Source organism: Crotalus tigris, unplaced genomic scaffold, assembly GCF_016545835.1.
Source record: "Crotalus tigris isolate CLP2741 ecotype Arizona unplaced genomic scaffold, ASM1654583v1 scf7180000017592.2434428, whole genome shotgun sequence".
NCBI lineage: Eukaryota > Metazoa > Chordata > Lepidosauria > Squamata > Viperidae > Crotalus > Crotalus tigris.
Window position 1 is genome coordinate 1,829,340 of NW_024096498.1, and position 20,104 is coordinate 1,849,443.

General features: G+C 34.5%; 1 protein-coding gene across 7 annotated transcripts in view; it reads left to right on the forward strand.

Annotated features, from left to right (window-relative positions):
• Window positions 1–20,104, forward strand: part of MAST4 (microtubule associated serine/threonine kinase family member 4) — a 207,803-nt gene that overhangs the window by 84,085 nt on the left and 103,614 nt on the right. For 5 of the 7 annotated variants that reach the window (XM_039365211.1, XM_039365220.1, XM_039365227.1 and 2 more), the window contains one exon: window positions 4,427–4,458. In XM_039365211.1, the coding sequence (XP_039221145.1) occupies window positions 4,427–4,458 (32 nt within the window). Of the gene's footprint in view, window positions 1–4,426; window positions 4,459–15,071; window positions 15,651–18,346; window positions 18,428–20,104 lie in introns of those variants that run through there. The other 2 variants (XM_039365241.1, XM_039365251.1) reach the window with 2 other exon arrangements.

Consider the following 20,104-nt stretch of genomic DNA (forward strand, 5'->3'; position numbering starts at 1 on the left):
CTATTACTAAGTGGAAAACAAGCCACACTGATCAGTGCCTACGCACCCACAATGACAAATCCAGATGAAGTAAAGGACAAGTTTTATGAAGATCTTGATGCCCTACTTTCATCTATGAAGCGCACCGATAGGCTGATTTTACTTGGTGATTTCAACGCGAGAGTGGGGTCCGATCACTCTACCTGGGATGGCGTTATTGGTAAAAATGGAATTGGCATGTGTAATAGCAATGGCCTGTTGCTATTGAAGACATGTGATGCTCATGATCTGGTCATTATTAATACCAGATATCTTTCCCCTACCCACTCGTAAAAAGATGTCCTGGATGCATCCACGCTCCAGACACTGGCATCTCATTGATTATGTCATTGTGCGGAGGAAAGACATGCAAGATGTAAGAGTAACTAAGGCTATGCCGAGTGCTGACTGCTGGACTGACCATAGACTCATCATTTCCAAGTTAAATATTCACATCAAGCCGAAGAATCGTCCACAGGGAAACAGAGTTGTGATGAAAAAGATCAACGTCAGTACACTGGAAAACCCCGACGTAGTAGCTTCATTAGTAAAAGATCTTGACAATCAATTCCTGGAGCTGCAAATACAGGAAAATGCTGAGAAGGACTGGGAATGTTTCCAGGACATCTTGCACTCCTCTGCACTTAAGGTTCTTGGACCCTCATATAGGAAGCACCAGGACTAGTTTGATGAAAATGATGAAGAGATTAAGGCCTTGCTTGCTGAAAAATACCATCTGTACCGCGCTCATCAAAACGACCCGTTGTCAACTGCAAAGAAAAATGCTTTTATAAACACTCGCAGGATTGTACAGAGCAAGCTCCGCAAGATGCAGGACTCCTAACTGAGTGCCAAAGCAGATGAAATCCAGAAGTTTGCTGATAGAAACGATGCCAAACGATTCTATGAAGCCCTTAGATCCCTGTATGGACCTCAGCCCTTAGGAAGCTCTCCTTTACTGGATTTGAGTGGTGCAACTCTTATCACTGAGAAGACCCTGATTTTACAGTGTTGGGCCGAGCATTTCCACTCTGTTGAACCGCTCATCCACCATCAGTAATGAGGTGATTGACAGGATACCCCAGGTAGATATGAACTATAGCCTGGATGCCCTACCATCAGAGGCTGAAACCTCACAGGCCATCAATCAATGTTCCAGTGGTAAGGCGCCAGGATCTGATGCAATCCCAGCGGAAGTCTATAAGGCTGGCAGTGCTGTGCTTGTTGAAAAACTTACCCAGTTGTTTCGATCTTTCTGGAAACAAGGTTCCATTCCTCAGGAACTGAAAGATGCGTCCATTGTGCACCTCTACAAGAGGAAAGGAAATCGACAAGTCTGCGATAATTATAGAGGAATATCACTTCTCTCTGTTGCAGGCAAGATCTTTGCATGAGTGTTGCTAAATCGCCTGATTGACCATCTGGAATAGGGTATACTACCTGAGACACAGTGTGGTTTCCGCAAAGAGCGTGGCACAGTGGACATGATATTTGCAGCTCGACAGCTCCAGGAGAAATGTCAGGAGCAGAATCGTGAACTATACACCACCTTCGTGGATCTCACCAAGGTTTTTGACACAGTTAGTCGTGAAGGACTATGGCGCATTATGTCGAAGTTTGGGTGCCGTGACAGGTTTATTTTGATGGTACGACAGTTCCATGATGGCATGGCGGCTCGTGTTCTGAGTAACGGTGGAGCCTCAGAGGCCCTCCCTCTTACTAATGGCGTTAAGCAAGGCTGCATGCTGGCACCAACCCTATTCAGCATGATGTTCTCAGCCATGCTGTCAGATGCCTTTCAGAACAGCTCAGTGGGAGTTAATCTGAGGTACAGAACCAATGGGAAACTGTTCAACCTGCGAAGACTTCAGGCTGTCACCAAGATAAAGGAGACTGTGCTACGAGATCTTCTCTTTGCTGATGACTGTGCCCTTAATGCAGGATCAGAGCAGGAAATGCAAGCCAGCATGGACAAATTCGCAGCCGCTTGTGACAACTTTGGCCTCTTCATCAACACGAAGAAAACTGAAGTGATGTACCAGCCAGCTCCAAAAGCCCAATATTAAGAGCCATTAACATCAAGAATATGAAAGTTAAGAAGAAGGTTAGTAGTGAATACATATAATATATATGAATGAAGAAGATCTTAAAGTCTAAACTCGGGAGAAGAAATACCATTAAGGCAATTATCACCTGGGAAATTCCAGTAGATACACAATTAGAATAGTGGACTGGACTCAAGCAGAACTAAAAGCCTTGTATAAGAAGACCAAAAATATAATGACAATGAATTGTTCCCTTCATCCAAGCAGCAACACTGACAGACTCTATAAACCAATAAGAGTAGGTTGATATGAAATGTTGCAAATACACCAGACAGTTGAAGAAAAAAAAAAAGCATATTAGAAGAATATCTGAAGGACACTAAAGAAGATGCAATGAAACTAGTATACTGAGTTGGGAAAGAGACTGAGTGGTGAAGAGACCAAACTGGTCTACAAAAAAACCTAAAAGAATAACAGAAAAGAAAACATGATAAGGCAAAGTATTACATGGGCAATACATAAAAAAACTAGCAGGCAAAGCAGATAACAAGATCTGTTCCTGTCTAACAACGGGAAAGTTTAAGAAAGAAAGGGACTAATTCTGATTGCATAAGATCAAACCTTATGAACAAATGCATAGAAAGCAAGAATTAAGAACACAGCAACTGACATCAAATGCTGCCTCTGAAAAGAAGCAGAAGAAACAGTGGACTACCTGGTTAGTTGTTGCAAAAAATTTGCATAGACTGAACACCATCAATGGCATGATAAAATAGCAACAATAGTGCATTGGAAGATCTGCCAAAAACACTGTTTTCCTGCCATCAAAGTAAGAACCAGTGGAACCACAAAATAGGCAAAGTAATAGAAAATGAAAAAGCTAAAGTGATCTGATAGTTTAGAACACAAACAAACAAGCCTTTGTCACTTGACATCCCAGACTTAACTATTCTTATAAGAAAGACAAAAAAGTCTGGATAGCGGATATTGCAATACCTGGAGACAACAGAATAGAAGAAAAGAAACTGGAGAAGATAACAAAATACAAAGATCTGCAAATAGAAATGGAACATCTATGGCAAAAAAGGGTAAAAGTAGTACCAATAGTCATAGGTTGGATGCAATTCCAAAACAATTGAAGCACCACTTGAACACCATCGAAATTGACTATCAGTCAGTGGCAAAAGGCAGCTTTTCTTTAGGACAGTTTACTTTCTGCAACAATACCTTGAACATCTGCTTATTCCAGATCTTTGTGAAAGACTCAATAGGTGAATAAAAATACCAACCCCAGTCTAATTCATAAATAGAGGGTGAGTTCCTGACTTTGCTGTGAAAGATCTTGAATAATTCAAAATGCAAAGAATAGGAGGAAGTTATACTGTTTCATGGGGTGGCATTTTCAGTCACTTTACTCATCTTCCTTCAGTTGGTAGCTGAGGGGACAAAGCTGTGTCTTTCGATTGGTGATGTTCCCAATATGCACTGTGCCATTGTTCATGCCAGAGACTGAATAAAAAACATGAAAAGCATTGCAGTCGTGTCATTGTCTTGAGTAACTGAGAAAATGTAGTGTGACTACTGGTAGGAACATTTTCTGGGATCCCAGAATCTGAAAGAAATAGGCAGAGCTATAGGTTTTTAATTTTTATTTCACTTAGCAGACAGGAAGAAGCAAGTTCATCCCAACATTATTGGAAGAGTCAAGAAGTTTTCATTTTCCCAGCTACTCGTTATGTATATAGCATTCCCTCTCATTCTAGGCAAGCATATAATATAGCAAAAACTATTTTTTCTTTTTACTATTTTTTTTCTCGACTTGTGCTTATTATCCAAAATTTTGTGAATATGTTAATACCAAATATGTGAACCTAATACATATATGTTCTTAGTGTATGTGCACCATGGTTCATAATTCATAGTCCTACTCCTATTTACTGCTCTTAATCTTATATTAATTGACATTTTTACCATGCATTTTTAGGCTGAAAAGTTGACAATTAATTGGGTGACCTTGTTGCTGATAAACCTTTAATCAATGCCATGCTCCAAAGTCTTCTAGAATCTAGATGAGTCTCCCATGATACTGTTCCTTTTCTTTCTCAGAATGTGTCCTTAGATGTTTCAATTAGTTTTCTGCAGTCTCACCCAGTATCCATACATTGTAATTAAATTATTCAGTTCATTACAGGTTTAGTTTGTATATTCTGTATTTGATATTCTTTGTATCCACAATGTTCTCCTTGGTTAAAATGGTTAAATGTCAATTTCTGAATTGAAGTTAATAATAGTAATAATAACCACCAAAATCTTATTATACATTTGGGAACTCATTGTAAAATACTCTTTTCCTACTTTTGCAGAAGGAGCTGAGCCTTCCAAGAAGGGGAAGTTTGTAAGTAACCAATGTTTATTTCAATTACGTGTATTCATTATAAAGAGTGTGACAGGTCCTCAGTATATATGTTACCTTTCAATGGCTGAAAAACAAGGGTTAAAGGTGGCAGCAGATAGTGGATAAAAAAAGTTTATAGTTCTTGTGCTTTACTCTATTTTTTTAAATTTTGGATATAATGTAATGTTTCAGGACAGATTATGAAGATTAAGATATTTATTAATTAAAATTGTTTATTTGTTTTTCAAAAAGTTTCATTGTTACAGTTTGGGTTGCCAGTACTTTTCTATGACACATAATCACACCTGTATTATTTTGAAACAAACAAAAAATGTTGCAAACGACAGTTGAAGCTAAATGCCAAACAAAATTCCCATCTGTGTCAGGAAAATTCAGTACAGAAAATCAACATTATATTCTCTTTCTAACAATGTTCCTAAAACTTTTGAAGACTAGAATATACTATGATGTAATACTGATTCATTGTTTGAGGTTGATTATTGAAGATAATTTTCATTTTTTTTCTTGAGTTCTTCCATAAGGTGGACTGTAATGGCTTGAACAAATTATAGCAAAAATCAAAATTACAATTATTTAGAGAGCAATTATCAATGTATAATGGTTAGGTGTCTAAAAAAATAATATACATTCCTTGATGGATGTATATTAATCCAAGATCTGTCTTCACTTCCTGGATCAATATAAAAGAAAACTGGTGAAACCAATACTACAGTTGCATGTCATATCGGCTGTGTTTCTTGATGGGAATAAACAGATTTTTCATAGAGTACTATGAAAGAACATTTTTGTTTTAAATAGAAAAATTGAGCTAAGACTTTAATCTATTTTTCAAAACTAGCAGCAGACTCAAGCTGCTGCTAAAATGAAATAGTGTTATGAAAATAAGCATTAAATATATTTTTAAAATTATTACATTAAAAATATTTTCTGTGTTATTGAAAAAGTAATTTTGTTCTTCTGTTTTTGAATTTATTTTTAGTCTTTTGAGATTGTTATGTTGTAGAAATGTCATATTAAAACATGACAATAAGCTTATAAGAATATAATGAAGATTTTTGAGGATCATTGTACAAAATGTTTGGTTTTAACACCATTACAGCCTTATTTATTATTTATATCTAATATGTCAAACTGTTGTCTATGAACATTTTTCATAGAACACTTGTTCTGCAGTTTTCACAATCAGGCAACTGCAGGTTTCCCATGTAATAATCATAAGTATTATTCTGTGTTGGGGGAAAAGAGTGGCTGATACCATTAAATGAGATATTGAACACAAAATTTCACATATACAACTTAACTATTAAGCTACCTTTTGCTTACAGCTTATTCTGGCATGTTTCCTAAAAGTTGATAAAGATTATAATTGATCTTTCCAACAGTCATTCTTAAAGGTGAATTATTGGATTATTTTAAGGAAGAAAGGATAATGGTAGAATATATAATGGAATATTCTTATAGTTTTCAAAATACAAAAGTCCATATTAGTTTCTTGTTAACTGTGCCGATGTATGTTTGGTATCAATTTAAGTCCAAATTAGGCAAAATGCAGTTGTTTTAACAGATTTTCAAATCTGTTTGAAATTTCAATCCTGATGCACCGATGCAGAAGAGGTCCCTGTGTCAGGGATCCTAAGAGACCAACCATAAGCCATGTAGTCATTGGCAGTGTCTTCTGAAATTTTATATATTCATTTATTGTTGGTTTTTTTAAGTTGCAATGAGGAAGGGGAGAAAGCAGAGAAGTACTATTGGCTGATATTCAGTATTTTCAAAATATTCACATAACGTAGGATTTATCTTCTCAAGAAATCAAACAGTCACTGCTTTTTCCAGGCAATTAAGTATTATTTAAATTATAATAAATAAATGAAAAATCAGTTATAATTGAATTAAAAAGACAGGCCTATGCAAAATTAAATGAAGTTAAATAATTATATTTCCAAACATGAGGGAAAGCTCTACCATTTTGTTTTGTTTTGCTGGCAAAACCTATTGAAATAAATCTGATAACATTCTATACCTAAAAGAGTTAACTATTTGGATCTCTTATTTTTAGGCAGCCCACATACAAAAATACTCTTCTTATAAAGAATATGAATACAGGTAGTCCTCGACAGATCACTACAATTTAGGACCAGATTTTCAGTTTCTAAGCAAGGCTGTTCTTAAGTGAATTGCACCCAGTTTCAAGACTTTTTTTTGGGCATGATTGTTAAGCAAATCACTGCAGTTTTTAAGTTAATCTTTCAGTCATTAAGCAAATCTGGCTTCTCCTATTGACTTTACTTATTGAAAGTCTGGTTAGAAGGTCACAAATGGTGATCACATGATTCTGGGTTGTTAACACCATCATAAATACATACCAGTTGCCAAGTCCAAATTTTGATCACATGACCTTGGGGAATGCTGTACTGGTTCTAGGTTATTTTTTTCAATGCCACTGTAACTTTGAATCATTGCTTATACAACAAATGTGTACTTCAAGGATTATCTGTATTACAAAGGTTTGTTCAGTCTTAGGATATTCCTTTCTAGTCTTGGAGCATTCAACTGGAATGGAGCTTCAGAAATTCCTGACTAATGTTTTAGTACTAAACGTTTTGTGCCATAAAAAAGTAATAATTCACCACAAAGCCCCTGGGTTTGCTGCCCATATCCTACTTGCCTATTATAGCCCTTCCATTAAAAAACTCACTTAAAGGTTAGCTGATTGCATACTTGATCCTTTATCTGCTATGGAATATGTTATTCATCTCAAACATTAATACTTTTCAGATAATTTTTATTACAATATTTTTGTTTTATGTTTTAAATGTAATATCTCAACTAATAATGGAAATAAATTAATATTACTGAAGCAAAAATATTAATATGAAATACAATGTGAGAAAAACTATTATTTTCTGTAATCATATTGCCTAGTAATAAATTTCTCCTTACTTTTGGTATATAGCAGGATATAATAAAAGTGAATGCGAATCAACATGTCAGAAATCCTTATCAAATTGAAAACTGTAGGTGGGAACTAAAGAAAGAACACAATAGATTATACTATCCATTCGGTATGTCTCAAGTCACCCCTTTTTTGTGCAGTAGACATGTTCTTGAAAAAGTGTATCATAAAAGAAGAGAGAGAGAGAGAGAGAGAGAGAGAGAGAGAGAGAGAGAGAGAGAGAGATAGAATACTCAATAGGTAAAAGGTCTCCAGCAATTGTTAATAGAATGAATAGATGAAACTCATAAAATTCAGCAGAAAACATTAAGCTGATAATAGATTAAAAAAAGAAGGCCACCTCCCCATCTTGCTTTATGTGATACTTCAGAGATACTTTCTCAGTATATTTACATTTGAAGACTGTGTTTACTTATAGACTATTTTCATCTTTTGCGCTGACCTGTTGATCCTTTCATCTTTAAAATGTTCAGTTTTTAATTGTTTACTAGCATGGTGATAAATTGTGGTCAGTGCACAAAAATACTAGAAAGATTAGGTAAAAAACCTGTATTTTATAGAATATATATAATTAATATTATCTCTTCTCTGTGTGGTGTAGTTCTGTTTGGTAGAGAAAGTGCCCAGTATGTATTAGAATATGTTTAACTGTATTTTCTAGGAATAATTCTTATTTATCTTAATAAAATCACCAATGCACACATTAAGTTTCATAGCTATCAAAATATTACTTTAAAGTCAAATGCTAGTTCTTTAATATGCTTCATTTTCAGATACGTTTTGTTATGTAAAGTTCCATTTGCATTTAATAATTTTAAATAATTTTCAATTATTTATCCAATATTCAGTAGTACTTCAATTTTATTGTGGTAGTAGAACTGTATTCAAGACTTTTTATTGTAAATGATAGGCTATTTTATTAATTTGCTCTCTATTAAAAATACTTGAATTAAAAATGGCAACATACTTTTAAAATATGATTCTAATATGGTTGTAAGACAACTCTATGTTTCAATTCACATATATTTATAGATCTCAACCATTACTTATTTTTTTATGGAAATAAAATGTGATCCCTATTAAGAAATTGATTCTAAATTTTGGCTATACAATAGAATTAGATAAGTGGCAGAAACTGTGGGACAGAAACTATAAACTTACAATGTCAACAGCATATAAAGAAAATTTTTATAAAATGTTCTACAGATGGCACCTTTCACCTGCTAGACTAGTATAAAGATAAATCTGATAAATGCTGGAAATGCAATCAAATACCAGGTTCATATTAGCACATGTGGTGGACATGTCCCAAGGCAAAAAATATTGGAATAAAATACATGTATGGTTGGAAGCAATGACAAAATAACATATAGATCTAAAACCAGAGATATTCTTATTGATACCAGGAAATTACAATAAAGGTAATACTTATTTTAACAGCAGCTAAGATAGTATATCACAATTTTGGAAAAATGAAGAAACTCCTACAGAGGAGAATATAATTTAAAAAATATTGGAATGCGCAGAAATGGATAGGTTAACATTAAATGTTAAACCCTTTGTTCGCGTGCGAATGATGAAGACACATGGTGACAAGTAACAAACGCTTTATTCTCCTTCTTCAACACCAAGCAAAGGAACAAAAGGCACACAGGCCTTTTATAGGACTCTGAACCCAAACAATGTTAACCAATAGAAGTTGGCTGCTTTCGCGCCTTGCGCATGTGCACAAGGCTGGCGACAGCCAGTCTGGTCCCGGGCAGCTTTTGGTCTGCCCGGGACCTATTGCACATTTCTGAGCCTGCTGAATGCTTCAGCAGGCTCAGGACACAACATTAAAAATTAAAGAAAAAGAAGAAACTGAATATTATATGACATGGGACTTATTTTACCAATGGTTAGCTGATATAAACAGAGGTTAGAAAGTTGGAAATATGAGAATATGTGGATTATGTGAGCAAGATTTATAATGGATTACTAAAAATTTTGATTGTTATATAACTAATGTTAATGTGGGTAATACTATTTTTAACAATTTGCTATTTCCTAGTATATGATTGTATTTTGATAAGATTATTATGAATGTGATGATTATTATATTTTAATACTTGTATACCTAGACAACACACTGTTCGATGTAGAAATGGATTTTTAAAATAATAATAATAATAAAAAAGAATTTGATTCTGAAAATGCACATACGTCCATTTATTTAGTGAAAATACCAATCCTGAATTGGACCTGGATTTAATGAATGTAACAATAAATATTATAAAACTTTGTGTATTTAAAAAAAATTACTAAAACCTATTGTTAGCTACTTGACATGCAGAGTAATCCCTTGATAGATAATCCTAATTTAAGTGGATATTGTGGACATGCTTGGAGAAGAAGTGGGCTCTGACTGCAAATGTAGCATACTGGCCAATTGTAGTGCTGCATTTTGTATGGTTATAACTATAGCTTGTACTGTAGTTTAGTACATCTTTTCTTCGTTTTACTGAAACATGAGGGGTTTGATTGGCTAAAGCCCAGAGAGATGGTAGAGATCAATATTCTGGATGATCTGTTCATGAACATTTCATACAGAAGATGTTCTGCAAGAGTATTTTATGACAAAGAGCAGCTATAAAAATAGAAAGAAAAATAGATATGCTGGGTTTGTGAAACTAAGAGAGAGGATAAGAAGATCTATATGTAAATAGTCTGATCTTGTGGAATGGAGTTGATGAATGCATGCATAGAAGTGAAGATGAAATGAATTATTATGAATAAAGGGGGTAAAATATAAAAAATATGAATGATGTAATCTAGTTTGTTGAATGTGCACAAATGGAAAGCCATATATTGTTCAATGTTGTTCACTCAACTGAATGATGATCATGAAAAATTAGAGACGCTTTTGAAAAAAATGGTGCAAAATTTTGAAGGAATGTAATTTGGGAGAAAATTGTTGGTTGACATGAATGGAAGCATGGAAGATAAAGAAAAAAAAATTGAATCATTTGGAGACTCAAGAACGAATGAAAATGATGATTTGGCCATCTGCCTAGAAAAAAATGAAGGACCACTATGAATAAAACATTTTATGGAAATTAGATCTCCCAAAAAGAAAAAATGAGTATTGAATCATAAAAATAAATCTATGAATGAAGAAATAATGGCCTGAGAAATATCTAGAAAGTTATAGCTGGATGGAGATTCTGAAAAATGAAGTGTTGGAAAATGTTTGATGTTTGAGGAAATATTTATTTTCCTATTTCCTTTTGATCTGCCTTTTTAATATGATTTGGTAATCTTACCTCATAAAGCAGGGGTGTCAAACTCGCAATGTCACGTGATGTGTCACAACGCATCACAACTTTTTTCCATTGCCAGCAATGGGGTGGGTGCGGTTTCGGTATGATGCATCTGGCTCATGGGTAGGCAGATTGACATGTCTGTAATAAAGCATTTACTAACTTATGGCAATAGTAGCTAAAGAAGAAGAAAAGACCCAGTTTTTTAGCTAATAAATCAACAAGCTTTTCCATACAGAATTTCTTGTTTTTATGTAAGAAGAACAAGGTCTTTCCCCCAGTATTCCCAGTTATACATCTTTGAAGTTGTTAATTATTTTCTTCCCTTGGTATCCTTTTTTTGGGGGGGGGGAATATTACTTTTTTCATCAAAGCTGTGGGAGTGACACTTTTTAAAGATGTGTTATGCTGGTATTTCACTGCCTTTTTTATTAGAGCAATTATTGGTTTTAATACAGGTAGTCCTTCTTTAGTGACTTAGAATTAGTCTTAGAATTAGACTTAGAATTAGAACCGGCAATTCAATCATTAATCAAAATAGTTGCTAGGTGAAACATCACATTAGCTTTGCTTTACATATCTGCAAAGCACTGGTCACTTTTTCAATATATAGGATAAACAGCCATTATGTCATAGAATGGCTGCCTAACATTTTAGAATTCTTTAACTGAAACACGTATTTTCTTTGGATTGCACTGTAGTTGCCAAGCACAGTCATACAATCTCAGAAGAAGATGCTGAATGGCCATTGTATGTACAAACAGAGATGTAAGGTCTCTCTTTATCCTGTGTACAGTACTTTCCAAGATGTTGGATTCATATCCAATATTCTGGATGTTCCCAAAATTTTGAAGAACTTTTAAGTGACTGATATCAATGACTCATGAAAAAAGAGATTTTGGAATAATGGTAAATTGTTCAATGAAGGTTTGGACATAGTGTGCATTCACTGTAAAATATGCCAACAGCATGTTAAGGATAATACAAAATGGTACAGGTAAACCTCATGTATTATAATGTCTTGATATAAATCAGGGGTGCTACCACAACTAGAATATTGTAGGTGGTTTTGGCTGTTGCATTTCCTCTGAACTAGGTTCAGAGGAAAGCAACAAATATGATCAAAGGGTTTGAGCAGCATTCCTATGAGGAAGAGTGTGTGCTTTGTATAAGAAAACTCTTATAACTTTACTTTCCCCCTTGAGACTTCATATGCATTTTTTTTCCAAAATCCCTTAAAAATAAACCTAAGAAATTCACAGAGAAACGAATGTGTGCTTTCCTGTGTCAGGCTGCAATTCCATGCATATCCTTAAGATCCCAGTTATTGATTTGATTCACTTTTCAAGTAAATTGTAAAATACTTCATATTGTGGGTTACATATTATCACATAATATTACATAATATTACATATTGAAAGTGGTTACGCATTTCTGGGTATCCATATAAATTGAAAGGTAAATATACAGGAAGCTCCGACTTTATGAAAAGATGGGGAAAGTTGCTCACTCAACGGAAAGGAAAGGAGATAAGCATCCTGTTTGCTAGGACAGCAGTGGCCAACCTTTCCAGCTGCATGTACTGGAAGCAGTGGTGGTGGCGGCGGCGGGGCGGGGGGAAAGGGATGATTTAATTTGTGTAACTTTATCCTGCACATGCGCAAATGGAGTTTTGTGTGCTCTCCGACTGCATGTGCGGACTGATATTGGTACCTGGATCAGGGGTTGGGGACTCCCATGCTAAGAGATGAACATGGGTCCAGTAGTTAACCTGTCATGCTAAATCCAAAGCACACCATTCACAGAAGGGTTTGGTGTATTGTGTGATTGTAGGCAAGTTTTATGTGGCTGTCAGCCCAACTAGGTAAACCAGATTGGAAAAATCATTCCATGGGAAACTAGACCTATTTTTTATTGAGATTAGAACAGAATTTTTCAAGTCTGGGTGTCTTATAGTTCTTTCTCTTCCAGTGAATTTGCCTAAACCACTTCTGAACTTTTATTCTTAACTGCCCATCTCCCTCACAATTATCTCATTGTTTGGCCTTAAGAAATATTTCTGTGACTTTGCCTAAGTATTGGTATTGCATATCTCCATCAAGGTCAGCTTTCTTACTTTCTATAGTGGCCAGAAAGGTTGAAAGATGGTCAGGCAGAGAACACAGTGATAGCAAAATACCAGCTTTAAGGAAAAGGCAGGATGGAAAGAGCCTGGGCCATATACAGCACATGGCCAACAGAGAGTACAGAGTCTGGCAGGTGTGCCTTCTCAGAACTGTTAAAATTATGGCATCAAATTCATCACTTTGAATAGCTGCTGGGAGAAGAACCATGTGTATTGTCAGCCACTTTAGCTGCCTTTACTGCCCAGCTGCTGTGGCCCAATGTTGACCAGGTGGATCCCAGACACATATAGGGGGATGAAAAACTTAAGTTTGCATCCAGTCGGATGGTGTTTCTTGGAGGCAGCTTTGCTAACTGATGTGCCATCAGATGCTGGTTGACTTCCCTAGGAGGAAAAGTTTGGCAACAGCAATCCCTCCCATCAGTTTATTTCCAGATGCTGGGGGGAGTTCTGATCTCATCAGAGCAGCTAATTTGGACTGATGTCTTAAGTTTCTACAGGGCAGTCTATAAAGCTGCACACAATGGAGAATGTATAATTGCTCTTGTAGATACTGATATCTCTCTCTCATAAAAACATACATATATATATATACACACACATACATATATGTGTGTGTATAATTTGTAGAAATATGAGAACACAGAACCTTATAGCTTGTGTGATTTTTGATTACCAAATCAGATTTTTTTTATTAGGAATTTAGCCAATTGTGGCTACATCAACAAACCATTATTTAAAAAAGATGTCTGGTGATGTGTGGATTTTGTTTTTGTTTTTTAATCTTGCATACTTTATAACTTGTATATTTGTTGTTATCTACCTAGGTTTGTTTTACATAATATGGACAACCCTGGAATTTTTTCTCTAATAAACAAAAGAATAAGCTTAGCAAGATTGGGAATCCAATATATGAAAACAAAAAGTCAAATCAGTTGGAGAATCAGAAGTCATTTACATCCTTTGGAGTATGATTTGCAGTATCTCCTCAAGAATTCAGGAGCAGTGCTCATTGGATAAATAAAACTTTTGCAAGTTGCAGAGGGTCTTGTAAAAGGCTGAAAATAACCTTGGATCAATGTTACCAATGTTAAAGTTTATGAAGCATAAAACATACACATTTCTGATTTTTAGCTGCTTTAAAAAAATCTTTATAAAGTACTGGGAGCTTATAAGAAGAGATTAGATAGCCATTTGTCTGAAATGATATAAGGTTTCTTCTTCTTCTTCTTCTTCTTCTTCTTCTTCTTCTTCTTCTTCTTCTTCTTCTTCTTCTTCTTCTTCTTCTTCTTCTTCTTCTTCTTCTTCTTCTTCTTCTTCTTCTGCTTCTGCTTCTGCTTCTCCTCCTCCTCCTCCTCCTCCTCCTCCTCCTCCTCCTCCTCCTCCTCCTCCTCCTCCTTCTTCTTCCAGCATCCTATAGTACTAGAAACCCAGTGAAAAGCATGCTTGTGTTCATTCTTACCCTCTTTTGCTCTAAATTAGGAAAGATGAAGTAACAATATAACATGCCACTCAAATCTTCCTCACGGCCACCCTAATGTACAGTCCTCTAGTTCTTGACCCACAGTAAACTATGCTGGTGTAATTTGCATTACCCGAATGGCTGAGTTATAATTTGCCTTCCCCACTGTTCTTAAAGATTTATTGCAAGACAACTTAAGGGAATCAATTATTGTACTGTATTATATTACCCTAGATTTGCTTTCCTTCCCATGTTGCGATACCGGCTGGTGTGAAAAACTCTGCCCTTAAACTGGTAAAGAGGGTGCTGCTGCTGGTGTTCCACTATGGCACATTCTACTCTCCTGCCTTCTCCCAGATCCTTTTGGTTCCTTCCTTCCTTCCTTCCTTCCTTCCTTCCTTCCTTCCTTCCTTCCTTCCTTCCTTCCTTCCTTCCTTCCTTCCTTCCTTCCCCCCCTCCTCACTGCCACCAGTGTCCCAGAGCAACATATCCTACCAACCTGCCTGCCCTGATTTTTTTCAGTATCTTTCCTCTCTCACAAGCTCATCGACCACCACTGATATCTGCAAACCCAGTCTCCAAGAAAACTCAAAGCCTTTCTTTTTCCTGCTCTTATTCCCTTTGCCATATTTGAAACGAAGCAAAACAAAATAGTTCTGCTCCATTCCATTATTTACTCTCCTGTTGAATTTTTTCTGAGCATATCTTGTTGAGGTTATTTAGGAAAGATGATTTACTTTGAATCACAAATAAGGAATTACAATGTTTCAACATCCTGCATTTCTTTCTAAAACTTTAATCTGCTTCGTGTGAAGAGAAAGAGCAGATCTTATCTTCCTGTGATTTTCTCAGAGCGAATGCTTATTTGATGAGATTGTGACGTCTGTTAGCTCTGTTAAAGAGTAATTTTTATTGCACCTTTTCCTTTCCTTTTTAAAAAAATCTAATAGTTTTTGTAGCTCTTTGTCCTCTAATGTGAAAACCGTTTGTGCCAAGCAATGCTTGTTAGAAAATTGGAAATGATTAGCTTGATATTCAGATTGGAAGCCTTCTTGCTGCTAGCTAAATCAGTGCACTGCACTTGATGGTTAATCTAGACGAAAGCAGCTGACATTTTTTCATGACAGCTAGAAGTGGAAGGACCCAAATTTACAGAGCTTCCTCCCCCAAGAGTTTGTTAGACCATTCCTTTATAATGGCTCATTTGGGCTCTCTGTCATCACCAGGATGCTACCACTGAATGTTTGTCATGGTTACAGTAGAATGTGTTAACCTAACAGCCATGAAAGCCCAACGGGAAAGGCTGCAAATTCCAGGGCTGACCTTGGAGTAAGTATTGTCTGCCTTTTAATATTTTAATGCTTTCTGCATGGCACTAGCTTCTGTTACATGCGTTTGTGCTGACAGGCTAAAAGCACTGCAGCTTTAGGTTGCAGGAACATTTTCAGAATGGACTGCAGCTGCTTTAGCTTCAAATATATGTCTCTAAAGCAGTGATATTGCAGGGTATTTTAAATGATACTGCATATTTCAATTTGCTGTATTTGAATGCGTGAATCTGGGCATCATAAATGTATTAAGAGAGACCATCCTTCTGTAGGCCATGCTGATTCTTTTCTGTCTATCATCCCCCCCCCTCACTCCCCCTCGGTTACTATTTGTTTATCCAAATGCTGCACTTTTTGAAATGCCTTTTTTCATGGTGAATAATACAGAACTCTGTAAGAAATTAAAGCAGAAGAGAAATGCTATTTGTGAAAAATCATTAAATATGATCTATGTTTTACTGAGCAGCAGAATATTCTTGAATTATATTGCATCGTGACATTTTTGTTTGATATTAGAGACTTTAAGCTAAATATATTTGGCTGGGTAAAGACTTTGCTTACTAACTTATAGAAATGATAGATTCATTTGTGTGATTCTTGCTTCCATTTATAAAACAATTACATAAATATATGTATATTGCATTATAGAGCATATTGGGCATCTCTGTCAAAAGTGTAAACATATTTCTTCTAATTAAACAGCCAAAACTGAAATACATTTAATTTTGAGTTTCAAAATTTACTGCATGGGTATATAAGTATATGCATGTGTGCCTATGTACACAAAATATTCTCTTAAGATTATATGTTGGTGATTGGATACAGTACATTTTAAATATCAATTGTGTTATTGTGCAAAAAGAACAGATTATATGTAGCTCAAGCTATTTAACCATAGGCTATTGAATTAATTTTGGGTATCTAGAGATTATTTCATATATTTCTGTTGTGATATGCAGTATCGATTTCTTTGAGTTATAACTAACAAAAAGTAATATTGCTTTAAAGAGGATATTATGCTGGCTTCTATATTTCAGATAACTGTATTACAAAGCATTGATTTTCAGTGTATTTATTTATAATGGCTGTAATTTTATATCAGTTTATTGATGAATAACTCTTCAATACTTCTGTGTATGGGTTAATAAGATTGTATTAATTGTAAATAATATTTGAAAAGAACTTCTTGCAGTATGGTTATAGGTTGTTAAAACAATATGAACTGCTTTTCTCTGTTGGCATCTAGGATTTCGTTTAATTTGAGTGCTACCACAGAGTAGGAACTTTTGTTTTTTTGTTTTACTTTTTTCTGACCCTGATATTTATTACCTGCTGTAGGTTGAAAAATATCAGCTGTTTTTCATTTTGATTTTTCAAAGATAAAGAATGTCTACTGGGATTTTGTACGGAGAATAAAAGTACCTTTTAGTTATGTTTTTTTTTTTTAATTTTAGACACTCAGTGCTTGGGGCAAACTTTAAATTTTCATTCCCAACTTTATTTTTTGTCTCAATACTTCTAAGTAAACTAGTTTATTAATAGACTTTTTAAGCATCTAACCTCAAATTTTAGTACAAACATTTACTTGGTAAACTTTAGAATTTTAAACAAAAATGGATCTCAATCCCCTTGTATATTTTTCATTATTAACTCATGTTGAAACAATTGATGTTCTCCTTGCAAACTTCCATTTCCTGTTACTTTAATTCTGTTTCTGATAATCAATATTGTTCATTATTTTGATTTTGATGTTAATTAATCTTTTTCTTTATGTAGTTGGTATAATTTCTATAACCATTGTTATTGTGGCTAAGTACAAAACTAAGCTTGGAGAAATGCTAAAACATTAAGAAAATTGTCACTATAAAGCATTTTTGTCAAATACAGAAGCTGAATGAAATGATCAAAGTTTGTAATTTAACAATCAGGAAATGCTTATGTTCATCTCAGTGATTCGTACCCAAGCAGTAAATGATTGTAGTTACTAACTTTATAAGACACTTTGAAAAGCAGATAAAATATTTTCAATAATGTATTAAAATTAAGTGTGCATCTGTAAGTGTGCTACTGTAGTTGTTGTTGGAATGTGTTTTTCACAAATGGCATTCTGAAAAGCTAAAAGGAGCATTTTTAAAGTTTACTACTTATTTTTAATTTTTTATTGGCAATAATTTGGTTATTTCTAATTCTTATTCAGTAGATGTAATTACAATACATCTTAATACTTAATTCACTTAGTTTGTGAAATGCAGCATGCTACTTAGGATGATTAAAGCTGAGGCATGACATTTCTAACAGAACTTCTCTTAAGGTTCTCTTAGATATGGAAATTTGGAATCAGTGGCGCTTCACTGAAAATCGGCATATTTTTAAATACTTTTTTAAAAAAAGTATTTGAACTTTTTATAATAGAAACATTTGCTTGCTTAAAACAGTTTTCTCCTCAGTGTAAAAATGGGACTATCAGATAAATATTAAAAATAGACATTGTAATGTTTATATTAGCATGCTTTTTTGACCAAAATAGAGAAAGTAAATTCCTGTTGTTGATTGCCCTGAAGCTCAGACTCCTTTAGCATGCTTCTTTTTCTTATTATTATTGTTCAGAGGAGTTACTAGAACTAATCCTTGAATTCAGTCAAATTAGAGTTTTTAATGATTTTCTATCACTAGAGATGACATTATTTTAACTTTCAGTCTCACCCCAAGAAGTATGAGCCCAACCCCAACCAGCCCTTGCAGTCCATGCAGTCCTCTGTTCGCTTTTCATTTTTGGAGGTAAGCAACTATACTTCCATTTTGTAGTTTTCTTCTTTCCACATTATAGAGAAGGAGAAAGTGAATAATTGAAACTTTACTATTTGCATGTATGCTCTAAAGTAAACTATTCTACACGAATGGCTAAAGTAGAAGGGCAGAATCAGAAATGTTAGCAAGATTAGGAAAAAGAAATAAATACAGATTGCCTTTTTGAGAACTAATAATAATCCAGTTTAGCTATCACAGTAAAAAAAAATGAACATCTTTAATACTTACTATAGTAATCTCTATGCCAAAGGTTTGTTCTGGAGCCAGTATATTCAGAATACCATGAAACACTTCTTGATCCAAAGAAGATGTTTCCAGAAAAGCATTGTGTTAAATTTTATCATTCAAGAAAATTCCAAGATTTTCTCAGTACAAACATTTAATAATTCAAATTTTGTTCATAATATTTAAATACTCTGAAAATTATGTGCATTGTATTTTTGGAAGTCTGAGATATTGATATAAGATACAATTCTAGTAATAGCAGCATACAATTACTGAAATTGCTTTTGAAGTTGTGTATGTATTATATGTGCTGTCATTAGCTATCTTATATAAAAAAAATCACCTCATGTATTATAAAAAGTTTGGAGAAAAGAGCATTTTGATGCAGTTTGCAAAACGTGTTGTGTTTAAGCACATGATCTTTTCTGCTTAGATGGAATTCAAAATTACTGAAATTGATTTCTATCAGTTCGCCTAACCAATATTCTGAGGGCCTATAGTACTATAGATCCAGCAATCTCTAGTAATGAAGAAAGGACTTGATGCATCACTGTGAAACTAATTAGGAATGACTGTATGAATGAGTTCATTGGAAAGCACATAAGATGTTATATAAATAATAGAGATATTTATATTTATTAAAAAGAACACATTTGTTAATGAAATATCAAGTTGGTCACTCAAGTCACTCATGTAATTAGCTGTGTGAAAGACATGATGCATTCATTTTGGAAATAATATGTACGGTAATACTTTTGTTCAGTTTGAAGTTTGATTCTGGGGGATAAGCAGTAGACCCAGATTAGCCCATTATGTACTGAATTAAAACTTTCCATGAAACACTAAACCCAAATGTGTTTCTTTGTTTCTGTAGTGCTCAAAGAAGTAGGTGGCAAATCCCCTTGAAAGCTGTAGGTTAGGGAAGGGAAGTTTTTACCTCAGAGCTACACATTCATTTTTTTACAAAATAGATCAGACGGTCTCTATATGTTCTTAACTGTAATATTCTAGATAGCACTAGATTGTTGTAAAGAGTTGGAATAATTGGTGAGGGTCCAATTGTAGGAAAGTGAATTACAGTTGTCATACAGAATTTCATATGTGTTGCAGGATCTGCTATTTACTTATAATTTAGCATTCAGAGGCTTTGATTATAGCTTTAAAAATGGATTCTGTTTAAAATATTTAGTGATACAAAAACTAGTCACTAATTCCAGGGGATCTAATTCTAAGTGATCCTTATTCCAACAAGAATGTAGAGTAGTGACTTAAATGAAATTAGTTTTACAATTTATAAATTCATGAGCCTGAAGAAAACATTCAGCAGTATAAGATGAACATTTACTACGTAACAAAATAAACTAAGGATATTGTATATTTTTTTCCAGCTCTGTTTTTTGCAAGCAATCATTAGCAATATTA